We start from the raw sequence: 13708 nt of genomic DNA, 5'->3' as shown, positions 1-13708 counted from the left end.
TCAAATGTTATAAATTTATTTTGGGACATTGATTTCAACCTCTTTGGAAGCTTATGAAAACTTCAAGCAGAAATTAATACACTCCCAACAAAACTTTTTTAAACTTCCAGTAAAACAGTATTTTAAATGTGTTTATATATATTTATATTATATATATTTATATGTTAACTTTCAATTTAGGGAACACTTTTTAGCAGGGTTAGCTTTTTTAGAAGGTTTCATCATATACTTCATTCTTCTGACATAGCTCTCTTTTTTTGTCTGGTTGAAAGGATGCAAATGAGGTAAGAATTAAGGCAAACCTAAAAGTCATGCAAATGAATACATTAATATTCACTGACAGTACGAGCACATGTCTGGACCAGACTCAAGAACTGAGGAGCTTCCCTCTGTCTGTCCACTACATACAGCAGAAGGGTGTCATGTTTGCTAATGAACAGTTTACACTACCATGGGGTTTTCAGTGTCACTAACATTACCCAGTTTAGGAGACATATAACTAGCATCAGTAAAACATGAACAATAAATAGTATATAGTTCATTGCAGCATGGAAGTGCTGCACAGGCATCGGAGGAATAAGACTCATGAAATGACATTGCACACATCACATCGTGGCATTTTTTTCTTATAATATATACTTTTAAAATTCTGTAGCAATTGACATTCTCATGCACACAAGTGTTTCAAACACAAGAAGCAAGTCCATTGATAGGTAGTCCAAGCAATTTTTTTGTTTGTTTTGTTTGTTTGTGTGTGTGTGTATGTGTGGAAATAGCTGCAAACTGAATGGAACATTTAAATTTCTGTGCAGTCCATGAAAGCATTTTTACATGAGCTCATTTCTGAATGTCACACTGCAGGAGTAATACAATGGAAGGGTCGCTCTTTGCAGCTTCTTTGAATTCATCCAGTGTGATCTGGTCATCATGGTTCTTATCCATCTTGCTGAAAATCTTATCCACTCTTTGCTCCGGTGTGAGGCCATCTTCGTTCATTTTCATCATTATCACAGTGCCCACCATTTTATAAATGGCCTTGAGGAGAGAGAGAGAGAAAGAAAAGTTCATAAGGTCCAGCACGATTAGCCTGGCCTTTGAAACACAGTGTCCACTCAGAGGCAAGTCCTGTTGAGTTAAGTGGCACTTATTTACAAGTAAATGGGCATAGCATTGCAACTTAACTTGTGATTGCGCAGTCTTGCACTTTTAAATTTAAAGGATTTCAACTAGAGAGTTAAGCAGGAAACATGGAATGCATTATGTGAGGCTGAACAGCTATACCAACAAGAGTATTTTCATGTTTGCTACATAGTGTTCATAAGCTAGTGAGAATCTTGCATGAGCATCAGCTATTCTGCAGCGAAGTTCACAAACCACTAGAGATAATGTCTAGGGGATGCTCAACATTTGGCTTTTGGAAATGGGAAAGCTACAGTGAGAGAACTACTGGGGATGCATCTGCCAGAGAGGGCCGGGAACAGAGAGCCAGTTTTGCAGTTACTTTTTCTATTTCTCATGGGACTTAATGATGTCAGGTATATAGGACAAAATTAAGAAGTCCACTCAGTGACTATGCCCTGCATTTGGCATTGCCAGTTCCTGGGGCTCAGACCTGCTCTTAGCTTCTTAACCCCATCCTGTGTTAAATTTATTTAGGCTACAACTCTACTTGTCAACTAGAAGGAAGGTCACTAAATTGAATGTCTACTCTGCTTTGGAGTACATATGCTTAGGATTGACAGTTTACCCACAAAGGCCCCAAGGGAATTGACATTATAATCATAACTATAAAACTAATCACAGAACGGTTTTCTTTTTTAAAAGCTGTTTCTTAGTCACATGTGACAGAATACTGGAAACAGGCTTTCAGTGTTCATTCAGCCTGAATAGGTCAGTTGCTTAGAGCTGATAATGGCAAGGTTGCAGGTTCAATCCCGGTATGGGACAACTGCACAGTCCTGCATTACAAGGGGTTGGACTAGATGATCCTTGAGGTCCCTTCCAGCTCTACAATTCTATGATGATGCGTGTAAAATCTCACCTCTATAATTTCCAGCATCTCCACTCTTGTGATTTTTCCATCTCCATCTAAGTCGTACATATTGAAGGCCCAGTTTAGCTTCTGTTCAAAACTGCCCCTTGAGGTGATAGATAGTGCGCAGATAAATTCTCTGAAGTCAATGGTTCCGTCGCCATTCTTATCAAAGGTTCTAAAGGCATGTTGGGCAAACTTTGAAGCATCTCCGTAGGGGAAAAACTGCAAAATTAAACACAAATGAAAGTATTAGGAGGCAGTGTAAACCTCTGTGTTATTACCTTTGTGTATTGAAGTATAAAATGCATGGTAAGAGCCAGGCCTTAAGCACCCCTAGCCCTACTGGAATATTTGGTTTTTTTCAGTGCTTCACTCTCTTGCCCATTGGACACCATTGTAACTCAGCTGACTTCAGTGAAACTATTTCTGAGTCTGTAGCCTTGGGTCCCTTTGAAGATGACATCTTGGCTCTAATTCTATAAAGTGCCTGCAGAATTTATAATATTATAAATCAAACAGAATTAGCTATTTCCAGCTGCTGTCATCTTATGCCAAGAAGCATGAGACTTACTGGCTTTCATCAGGGCTGCATTTCTCTTTTTTCCTTTCCTTTTGGCCTTACTTATGAATTCTAATAACCATGAAATTGTCCATTTATGAAATGAAGACGAAGTGTGTCTGTCTGACCTTCTGTAGCATTGAATTTCATGGGTGCCTACATATTGGCTATCCAAAGGGAGAACAGAAAGTTATATTTATTCTCCTTTGCCATTTCTGCCTGTCCGGTCTCATTTTGTCCATTCCTTTATATTATGACGATCTGGAGCAATCAAGATATTGCTTAGCTTTGGTAGCACAGAAGGACTGGGAGAGGAACACAGGATCCTAACACATCTGCACAAAGGCATGGTTTGGCCATCATGACATGCACACCAGGCTGATAGGACCAACTCCTTCCTCTTTACGCATCTTTTAATTACTTGAAAATGAAAGCCACTCCCATATTTGTGATTTTCATTTAAAGCAAACACCTTACGGGTGCCCAATGTTTCTAAGAAGGATGCACTTTGCCATGATGGAAATTATAATTATGAGGGGAAAGGGAGTATTTTCAATTTCCTCACGGTTGCTGTCTCTTCTCCTTTCACACACCCACTCCAGCATATTTTAAAAAATCATACAGTCATACAGTGATCCGTGCAGGAGGCATGTTCGCAACCCACAGTGCCGTGTCTGCACACGCGCGTGACACAATTCATCGCTTCTGCACATGCGCAAAGTGCAATTTAGCGCTTCTGTGCATGCACTAGTGCCGAAACCCAGAAGTAACCTGTTCCGGTACATCTGGTTCGGCGCGGTCCATAACCCGAAAATACGCAATCCACAGCGTTTGCAACCTGAGGTATGACTGTACTACGCAACAATGCTTGCTCACGGCACGTGACTATGCATTTCTGAAACCTATTTCTGTTCAGGAAGAAAACCCTTCAGGAACAAGACTGACAGAAGGAAATTAGACCTGCTGCTAGGAAAACCACCTTGCTCTGTGGCCTTTCGGGCTCTCTTTCTGCTGAAAAGACAATCCAGCAGAGCCAGCCTAAAACCTAGAAAGATTTATAAATTAGCAGAGTGTGGGTAGCATTAGGATCTTTGGTTTGGACAGTGGATTGTCCTTGTAGAGTTCCTTGGGAGGGAAAACGCAGCAGAGATCAATGCGTTGCCAGAAAAGGGTGCTTTATTAATAGGGCTATTCTAAAAGGGAGGGAGATTGTGTGTTTGAGTAGCAGTGAGCCAAGGCTGAATCCAAGCTGGAACAAGATGGAAGAGGAACTCAGGATAAAGAAAAAGAGCCAAAAGACCAGACAGGCGGGAGAGAGTGAAAAGGTGACTTTGACCTTTCCCAGTCCTTGATTGCCAACCCTTGTCAGCTAGGCAGTTAGAGAAGATGGCAGACCGAGAGACAAAATTGGGGACAAGATGGAGGCAAGCTGGCAGAAGCAAAACTTTTGATTCAGTTAGTCATGGTCCCAAATGCCAGCTTTATTTTGATGTGGGTTAAACCACAGAGCCTAGGACTTGCCAATCAGAAGGTCGGCGGTTTGAAACCCCACAACGGGGTGAGCTCCCATTGCTCGGTCCCTGCTCCTGCCAACCTAGCAGTTCGAAAGCACGTCAAAGTGCAAGTAGATAAATAGGTACCGCTCCGGCGGGAAGGTAAACGGCATTTCCGTGCGCTGCTCTGGTTTGCCAGAAACGGCTTAGTCATGCTGGCCACATGACCCGGAAGCTGTATGCCGGCTCCCTCGGCCAATAAAGCGAGATGAGCGCCGCAACCCCAGAGTCGGCCACGACTGGACCTAATGGTCAGGGGTCCCTTTACCTTTATTAAGACATTCTCTTGTACACCATAATTAGTTGTGATGGGATGAGGAGAAGCAGGCAGAGGGATGCCAGGACTAAGAACATTCATAAAAATTGTCACCAAAGTAGCGCACGGTGTATTACAGTTAATGCGTAGGTTTACCTAGAACTAGTTAATCCTGCATCAGAGAGTGAATGTGCATGCACTGTAGGTCCGTCCCAGGGGGGATATGATTAGGTCATTCTCCTATTGGGGAGGGGGGCAGGAAAAAGAGGGCAACTCATTTTGTAACTAGCTCTGTAATGTACCGACGGGAGCTGTTAAAAATATGTGTAATTCTTCCTGTGTGTCGGTGACAGTGTGGAGTAGTGGTTAGAGCATTGGGGTAGGACTTGGGAGTCCGAGTTTCAACCGTGCACCTGCCTGGGATCCCATCTGCTGTACATATTTAATAATAATAATAATTTTTATTTATATCCCGCCCTCCCCAGCCAAAGCCGGGCTCAGGGCGACTAACAACAATAAAATAGTGCAACATTCTAAAAACATTTTATTATAAAAATTAATTAAAATCAAATTGATGGCAACCATAAGCTTAAGTTCTGTAAAGATTGCCAAAGGAGGGAGTCAGGCTGTGCCCTGACCAAAGGCCTGGTGGAACAGCTCTGTCTTGCAGGCCCTGCGGAAAGATGTTAAATCCCACAGGGTCCTAGTCTCTTGTGACAGAGCGTTCCACCAGATTGGAGCCGCAGCCGAAAAAGCCCTGGCTCTAGTTGAGGCCAGCCTAACCTCTCTGTGACCTGGGACCTTCAGGATGTTTTTATTTCAAGACCGTAAGTTCCTCTGTGGGACATACCAGGAGAGGCGGCCCCGTAGGTACGAGGGTCCTAAGCCGTATAGGGCTTTAAAGGTTAAAACCAGCACCTTAAACCTGATCCTGTACTCCACCGGGAGCCAGTGCAGCTGGTATAGCACCGGGTGAATGTGATCTCGCAGCGAAGACCCCGTAAGGAGTCTTGCCGCAGCATTCTGCACCCGCTGGAGTTTCTGGGTCAGTCTCAAGGGCAGCCCTGCGTAGAGTGAGTTACAATAATCCAATCTGGAGGTGACCGTCACGTGGATCACAGTGGCTAGGTCAGGGCGAGAGAGGTAAGGAGCCAACTGCTTAGCTTGGCGGAGATGAAAAAATGCCGCCTTTGCTATAGCTGTAATCTGCGCCTCCATGGAGAGGGAGCTATCAAAGATTACACCCAAACTCTTAACGGACGGTGTTGGCACTAATTGCACCCCCGCAAGAGATGGGAGTTGCCCCCTCAATCCCATATCGTCCCGTCCCAGCCAGATGACCTCTGTCTTCGAAGGATTTAACTTCAACCGGCTCCCACGTAACCATCCAGCCACAGCTTCCAAACATCTGATCAGTGTGTCACGGTATCAGCTGTGGCTTCCCTCAAAGAATTCTGGGAACTGTGGTTGGTTAACGGTAGTGAAAGTTAGGCAACCCCTATTTTCCCACAGTTTTCAAGAGTGGTTTAACAGTTTATATTCATGGAACTCTGGGAGTTGTAGTTCCATGAGGACAATACTCTCAGAACCCTTAACCAGCTATGGTCCCAGTTCTTCTCTGGTGGGGAAGCCAGGACTGTTTAATGTGGCACGATACTGTTTTTAATGTCTAGTGCAAATGGGCCCTTGCTTTGAGCTAGTCAGTACCTATCGGGTCAAATCTACGAGGGACATAAAAGGGGGCGGGAGAGGAAAGCTTGCTCTGAACAACCTGGATTGGAGGAAAAGTAGAATATAAATGACCTAAATAAATAAGGCAAAGCTGCTCTGAGCAGAATGCACCTACCCACTGCTCTGGTTGTCTTTCCTCCCAGTTTGGAGGATGGGTACGTCTGTCCCATTTCTGATGCAGGTGTGACTGAACAATTCCCAGCGCACAGACTCGGAAGACACTGTCCTGTTGCATCTCTGAATGAGTTAACAGACCTGGGCATTGCTTTGTTTTAATGAATAGGCTCACTCTGCACTGGGCCTCATGGGAAAACGCCCTGGGAGCCCTTCTAAAGGTAAAGGTAAAGGGACCCCTGACCATTAGGTCCAGTCGTAACCGACTCTGGGGTTGTGGCACTCATCTCGCTTTATTGGCCAAGGGAGCTGGCGTACAGTTTCTGGGTCATGTGGCCAGCATGACTAAGCCACTTCTGGTGAACCAGAGCAGTGCACGGAAACGCCGTTTACCTTCCCGCTGGAGGGGTACCTATTTATCTACTTGCACTTTGACGTGCTTTCGAACTGCTAGGCTGGCAGGAGCAGGGACCGAGCAACGGGAGCTCACTCTGTTGCAGGGATTCGAACCATCAACTTTTGATCGGCAAGTGCTAGGCTCTGTGGTTTAACCGACAGCACCACCCACGTCCCTGGGAGCCCTTCTAGGGACAGGTAATTCTTATCTCAACTCTTAATTCTTTGGGGCGGGGAGTGTGCTTTAGAGTAGTTTGTTGCTAGCTCCATTCAAGCTGATAATGAAAAGCCAAGGCATGTTGACATGTATCGTATTAGCACCAGAAGGAGTACTTGCTGAAATAAAATAACACCTCGGGCTCTGTTGCCGCCTGTGTGCATAGGCTCAAACTGATACAAGATACTACTTCTTACACTTTTGAAGGTTTCCTTCGCAACTCTTTGCAGAGAGCTGTAAATGGAATACAGTGGTACCTCGGGTTACATGCGCTTCAGGTTACAGACTCCACTAACCCACAAATAGTACCTCGGGTTAAGAACTTTGCTTCAGGATGAGAACAGAAATCGTGCTCCGGCGGCGCGGCGGCAGCAGGAGGCCCCATTAGCTAAAGTGGTGTTTCAGGTTAAGAACAGTTTCAGGTTAATAACGGACCTCCGGAATGAATTAACCCAAGGTACCACCCAAGGAATCACCCAAGGTACCACTGTATGTGAATCCAGTGAAATAGGCAGAATACACTTATGCAAAGTTACCACAATTCCCCCAAAATTGTGTGCCATGAAGAACCACATGGCAGGCAGAATGTCAACAGACGTAGCCTTTTCTGCTGCGGCACCCTCGTAAGAGGAAATGCTGTCCCAGGTTCAATTTTCTGCCCGCCATGCAGCTGTTAAAGTCACTGGGGGCCCTGTCAGGAAGAGACATGGCAATTGTGTTGCCTGCCTTTCAAATAGAGTGGTACCTCGGGTTAAGAACTTAATTCATTCTGGAGGTCCGTTCTTAACCTGAAACTGTTCTTAACCTGACGCACCACTTTAGCTAATGGGGCCTCCTGCTGCCGCCGCGCCGCCGGAGCACGATTTCTGTTCTCATCCTGAAGCAAAGTTCTTAACCCGAGGTACTATTTCTGGGTTAGCGGAGTCTGTAACCTGAAACGTATGTAACCCGAGGTACCACTGTATTTTCTAACTCAGGGATTGGGGCCCTGTGGCCCTCCAGATGTTCCCAGACTAACCTTCCTATCAGCCCCAGTCAGCATGGGCAATGACCAGGGATGCTGGAAGTTGTAATCCAAAAATTGGACAACACAGAACGCCAAAAAAGAGTGTATGTTTCCTACAAAAGAGACACACCTGAAGGGGTACAGGTTCCCCATTCCTGTTCTAATCAGTCCTGCCTGCAGCTTTCCCTCACTTCTGGATAGAGAGACAGAGAGAGCAGAAAGCAGGGAAGCCGAAGAGCTGGGCTGTGCTTACAGTTAAGTGGGCATAGGAAGCAACTGAATGAGCAAGTAACAACAGGTCACTCCCCACAGGAAAATGTCTTGAAAGGTCCGGGCACAAATTTTAAAAATAACCGTCATCTGCAAACAAAAATAGGTTCATTTTTAATCCTGCTCACATGCACTAACATTAAACTGGCAAAATTGGAACGCCATGCGGTATAGCGGGCAGGGAAATATCTAACGACGAGCATCTCAACTGCTCTCAGTGAAAAACGAAGTCTTCCAGTTTCAGGTGTAACAATAATAAACCTTAGGTTTTTGATCTCATAGCTGATTCCTGAACCTAGAGTGGAAACCCGCCGCCCCAATACAGTGGTACCTCGGGTTACATACGCTTCAGGTTACATACGCTTCAGGTTACAGACTCTGCTAACCCAGAAATAGTACCTCGGGTTAAGAGCTTTGCTTCAGGATGAGAACAGAAATCGTGCTCCAGCGGCGCGGCGGCAGCAGGAGGTCCCATTAGTTAAAGTGGTGCTTCAGGTTAAGAACAGTTTCAGGTTAAGAACGGACCTCCGGAACGAATTAAGTACTTAACCCAAGGTACCACTGTACTGGGATTGTGTAAAAAATATTCTTCTAATTATTTTTTTTGCTCACTCTTATAAATAACATATTCACATCTGTATTCACACACTGATACCTGCGATTAAGTTTCCACAAGAAAAATCAATGGGTAGGTACCCTTCTTGAAACAAACAAAAAACCGCCAACTGAGATAATTCTCTTAATCAACTTAATCAAGTGAACTGGAAATGATTTTGTATCTTGCTATCTTTCGACACAAACATTCACACGAAGTGGAAATTGGTGATTTCACTACCAGCTGAGACTGCCTCGAAGGATGGTTGCATACTATAAATGGATGTCTCATGCTCGTATCCAAACACTGTGTGCCTAGGAGTCCAATTAGCCTGGGGATTCCCAATATCTTAAACATGGGTATAAAACAGATTAATTTGTTTCAAAGTGTCAATCCTGCTATTCTTTTATTGGGGATTTCAGAGAAGTCAACAGAGTTGAGCTGGGGTTGGAAAATGCTAGCCCTTCAGATGAGCTCCATCTTCCCTGATCACTGACCATGCTGACCGGGAGTGATGGAATTTGGAGTTCCACTACAAAAAAACCTTGGTTGGGGAAGGGAAGAGACCCATAGTGGGATCTCACATGCTGAATGAAGTACATGGGGTTTGCATCTGTAAACATTGGCTGTCCACAGTTTACTGTTTGTTGCACTGCTTTTTTATTAAGGCTATGCATCCTGCCTAATGGGATGTGGGTGGCGCTGTGGGTTAAACCACAGAGCCTAGGACTTGCCGATCAGAAGGTTGGCAGTTCAAATCCCCGCGACGGGGTGAGTTCCCGTTGCTCGGTCATTGCTCCTGCCAACCTAGCAGTTCAAAAGCACGTCAAAGTGCAAGTAGATAAATAGGTACCGCTCCGGCGGGAAGGTAAATGGTGTTTCCGTGCACTGCTGTGGTTTGCCAGAAGCGCCTTAGTCATGCTGGCCACATGACCCGGAAGCTGTACACCGGCTCCCTCGGCCAATAAAGTGAGATGAGCGCCGCAACCCCAGAGTCGGCCACGACTAGACCTAACAGTCAGGGGTCCCTTTACCCTTTACCTATCCCGTCTAATATCTATATATGAAAGTGCAGGTCCAACTCAGCCCACCTCTCTAACAAGATGAGCAGATTGAGGATTATCGGACTGGGCTCACTATCTAGCAGCACGTGATGCCACATTTTTTTAAAAAATAAAATCACAAGCAGCCAAACTACACAGTAAAACTAAGCAGAGCTGGAAGCTGCACTAATTAACGAACAAGAGTAATGTATTTAAATAATGCTGACATGATTAAACTACTACCTGTCGTGCTTAAAGTCACACTTTTAAAATTTCTACTGGGAGAAGAAAAAAAAGCTATTGGTTTTTTTCTTCAGAAAACGCTTTAATGAATTAGATTTTCTGCAGAAACTGCTAACATGCTAATGATTACACTCTATAAATTCAAGCTGCAATGACTCCTCTAAATCTGTTGGCTTGTGTGTGCAATATTTTGAATAAACTAAGTTTGAAATTCTATCCTTCTGAAGAAAATGCGTTATGATCACACAGTACCAAGTTGCAGAAAATAAATTTCTGAGACCACCCAGACCATAATCATTCCAGTATTCAAACAACAAGAAGTAAATATTTTCCCTGGGAAAGAAGTCCTTTTTTCCAGAACTGGTTCACAGCAAAAACAAGAGGCTGGGGGGGGGGACCCCATAGCTTTCATTTTTAGAAAATAGCTGGACTGTTTTTTAAACTTCTGAAGAGAGAGGAAAACTTATCTATTATCCCTGGAAAGAGCTACAGAAAGAGAATACTTGTGAAGATGTGTTGTTAAACTCAGCAGATGTCTAAACTTAAGACACCACCTTCTACCCCTTACAATATTTTTTCTCTTGCGTTAGCTGTGGATTGGGTGCAGCTTTCTGTTTCTGGATTACTACCAAACTTTAAACAGCCAGAGGAATTATGCAAATTCAACAGGTGAAGTTCCCACCACCTGCCCTTCATTGTAATACTAGCTGCATCTGTTGTACTTCTGTCTTACTGCACAGTCCTCTTGCCAGGAAAAAGTGGATGCCCTAAACAAACCATGGATTGCTAACATATTTCCGTGCATGTTCTCTATTTTTAGAACATGCAAAATGTTAGCAGGTGACACGTGTCCAGAAACGACCCACCAGGTTTCTGTCTTATCAGTTTCACCTTACTGTTAGCCCAATAACATCTGGAAATTTCCATGTTGGCTACTCCTGAGTTAGAGAATTGGAGTTGGACTGGGAAAATCCAGGTTCAAGTACTTATTCAGCCATGGCACTCACTTTGGATCAGTCACATTCTCCAAAATGTGAGAAAATTCACAGGGCTGTCATGAGAATAAATGGGAAACAGCAGTGTAGAATGCTTTGAGATAATTAAAAGATTTGCGGAACATAGGAAAATGTAATAAATAACATAAATATGTGAAGAATCATTCCCTTTGCTCATGCCTCTTCTAAGGCATTCCCTTCTAATAAAACATGGCTTGTACAATCCATTATAACTAAGAAAGGAAACTAACCCCCCCCCCTAGACTTGATGGCCTACACTAGATCAAGTGAAGCATGTACTGTGGTACCTTGGTTCTCAAATGGCTTAGTCGTCGAACAAATCGGCTCCTGAACGCCACAAACCCAGAATTAAGTGTTCCACTTTGCGAACGTTTTTCGGAAGTTGAACATCCGACGCAGCTTCTGCTTGAGTGCAGAAAGCTCCTGCAGCCAACTGGAAGCTGCGCTTTGTGTTTTCGAATGGTTTCGGCAGTCGAATGGACTCCCAGAACGGATAAAGTTCAAGGACCAAGGTACCACTGTACTCAAAAGAAAGGGGGTTATGATATGTTTTCTGGGAGAAGTTGTCTTTAGCCTCTCTGGGGGATATCTCCAGTCTCATATAACCAAGATGTTTAACTCTAATTGATGCAGGAAGAGGTTAAGACCAAAGAATAAGCTGTCCTGCCAGGCTTAGCTAGGTCGCATACCTTTCACCTTGGGAAGGTTTTTGTCCTCTCTTTTCCACCATGCAAACCCTGCCAGTAAGAAGGTCTAGGATGGATGCTCCAAGCTTGGGCTGCATAGCTTAAGCAAGCCACCCTTGTCCTTAAAGGTAAGGCAGTTAAAAAGTTAAATATGGAGTCCAAGTGGCCAAGATACTGGGAAATTTTGGAAAAGGAAGGGGACAAATTGAGATTGCAGAGTTTTGAGAAATTAAAAGGGAAGGTGAGAGACTGGTTCCACTACCATCAAATAAATGAAGCGTTTAAACTGGACAGTAAAATTGGCTTCCAGGTGGAAAAATCAAAATTGGAGACAGAACTGTTAGAACCCAGTACTAAGAATTTGTCCAAAATGTACAATTTGCTGCTGAAATGGAATACACAAGATGAAACGGTTAAATCGGTCATGATTAAATGGGCTCAGGACATTGGTCATAATATTTTGTTTGCTGATTGGGAAAAGTTGTGGACCACCGGGATAAAATTTACGGCATGTAATGCCTTAAGAGAAAACATTATGAAAATGATATATAGGTGGTACATAACCCCAGTCAAGCTTGCAAAGATTTACCATGTGCCTGACAACAAATGTTGGAAATGTAAAGAAACTGAAGGTACATTTTTTCATCTTTGGTGGACCTGCCCGAAGATTAAGGCATTCTGGGAAATGATCTATAATGAACTTAAAAAGGTATTTAAATATACTTTCCCCAAGAAACCAGAGGCCTTTCTCTTGGGTATTGTCGGCCAAGGGGTGTTAAAGACGGATATAACTTTCTTTATGTATGCTACAACAGCAGCTAGAATACTCATTGCGAAGTACTGGAAGACGCAAGAACTACCCACACTGGAAGAATGGCAGATGAAGGTGATAGACTATATGGGCTTGGCAGAAATGACGAGCAGAATCCGAAACCAGGGAAGAGAAGCAGCGCAAGAAGAATGGAAAAAATTCAAGGACTATTTAAAGAAATATCACAAAGTTAATGAAAGTTAGAATGATGTTGGACTGGAAAGTAAATGGTTACTATTAGCAATGGTTAAGACAAGGAAAATAAGGAAGAATAGTCTAAATTTAAATTAAAATAAGGGAAGATTTGCTGAACAATCGATAAGAATTTGGAATACAGAAAGGGGAGGCATGAGGAAGTCGGGGAAGATAGGATATGAAATTAGGATATGAAATGATACATGTTTTTTGTTTTGTTTTTGTTTTTGTATGTTTATGTTTGTTGTATTGTGTTTATATGGAAAAATAAAAATATTTAAAAAAAAAAAAAATAAAGGTAAAGGGGTAAAGGGACCCCTGACCATTAGGTCTAGTCATGGCTGACTCGGGTTGCGGCGCTCATCTCGCTTTATTGGCCGAGGGAGCCAGTGTACAGCTTCCGGGTCATGTGGCCAGCATGACTAAGCCGCTTCTGGCAAACCAAAGCAGTGCACGGAAACGCCGTTTACCTTCCCACCAGAGCGGTATCTATTTATCTACTTGCGCTTTGATGTGCTTTCGAACTGCTAGGTTGGCAGGAGCTGGGACAGAGCAATGGGAGCTCACCCCATCACGGGGATTCGAACCGCCGACCTTCTGATTGGCAAGTCCTAGGCTCTGTGGTTTAACCCACAGAGCCACCCACATCCCATATCTTTGTCCTTACAAACAAGCAATTTAGAAACATTTACCATTTTGTAACCTAAGATCAAACCTATGCATTCTTAAGGAAATCAGCCCTGAGTGCTCACTGGAAGGACAGATCCTGAAGCTGAGGCTCCAATACTTTGGCCATCTCATGAGAAGAGAAGACTCCCTGGAAAAGACCCTGATGTTGGGAAAGATGGAGGGCACAAGGAGAAGGGGACGACAGAGGACGAGATGGTTGGACAGTGTTCTCGAAGCTACCAGCATGAGTTTGACCAAACTGCGGGAGGCAGTGGAAGACAGGAGTGCCTGGTGTGCTCTGGTCCATGGGGTC

The 13708-nt window shown here is 43.9% G+C and overlaps 1 protein-coding gene across 1 annotated transcript in view; it reads right to left on the bottom strand.

Moving 5' to 3' along the window:
• Positions 1-13708, bottom strand: part of VSNL1 (visinin like 1) — a 113054-nt gene continuing 99346 nt past the window's right edge. Inside the window, exons 3-4 of the mRNA XM_083607479.1 lie at positions 2042-2257; positions 1-1035 (exon numbers count right to left, since the gene is read on the bottom strand). Coding sequence (XP_083463605.1) covers positions 838-1035; positions 2042-2257 — 414 coding nt within the window. The 3' untranslated portion in view covers positions 1-837. The remainder of the gene's footprint in view (positions 1036-2041; positions 2258-13708) is intronic.

The sequence above is a fragment of the Podarcis filfolensis genome (genome assembly GCF_964270895.1).
Source record: "Podarcis filfolensis genome assembly, chromosome: 3".
NCBI classification, from domain to species: Eukaryota; Metazoa; Chordata; class Lepidosauria; order Squamata; family Lacertidae; genus Podarcis; species Podarcis filfolensis.
Note: the sequence above shows the minus strand (reverse complement) of the source record. Positions and strands in the feature narration are given on the sequence as shown.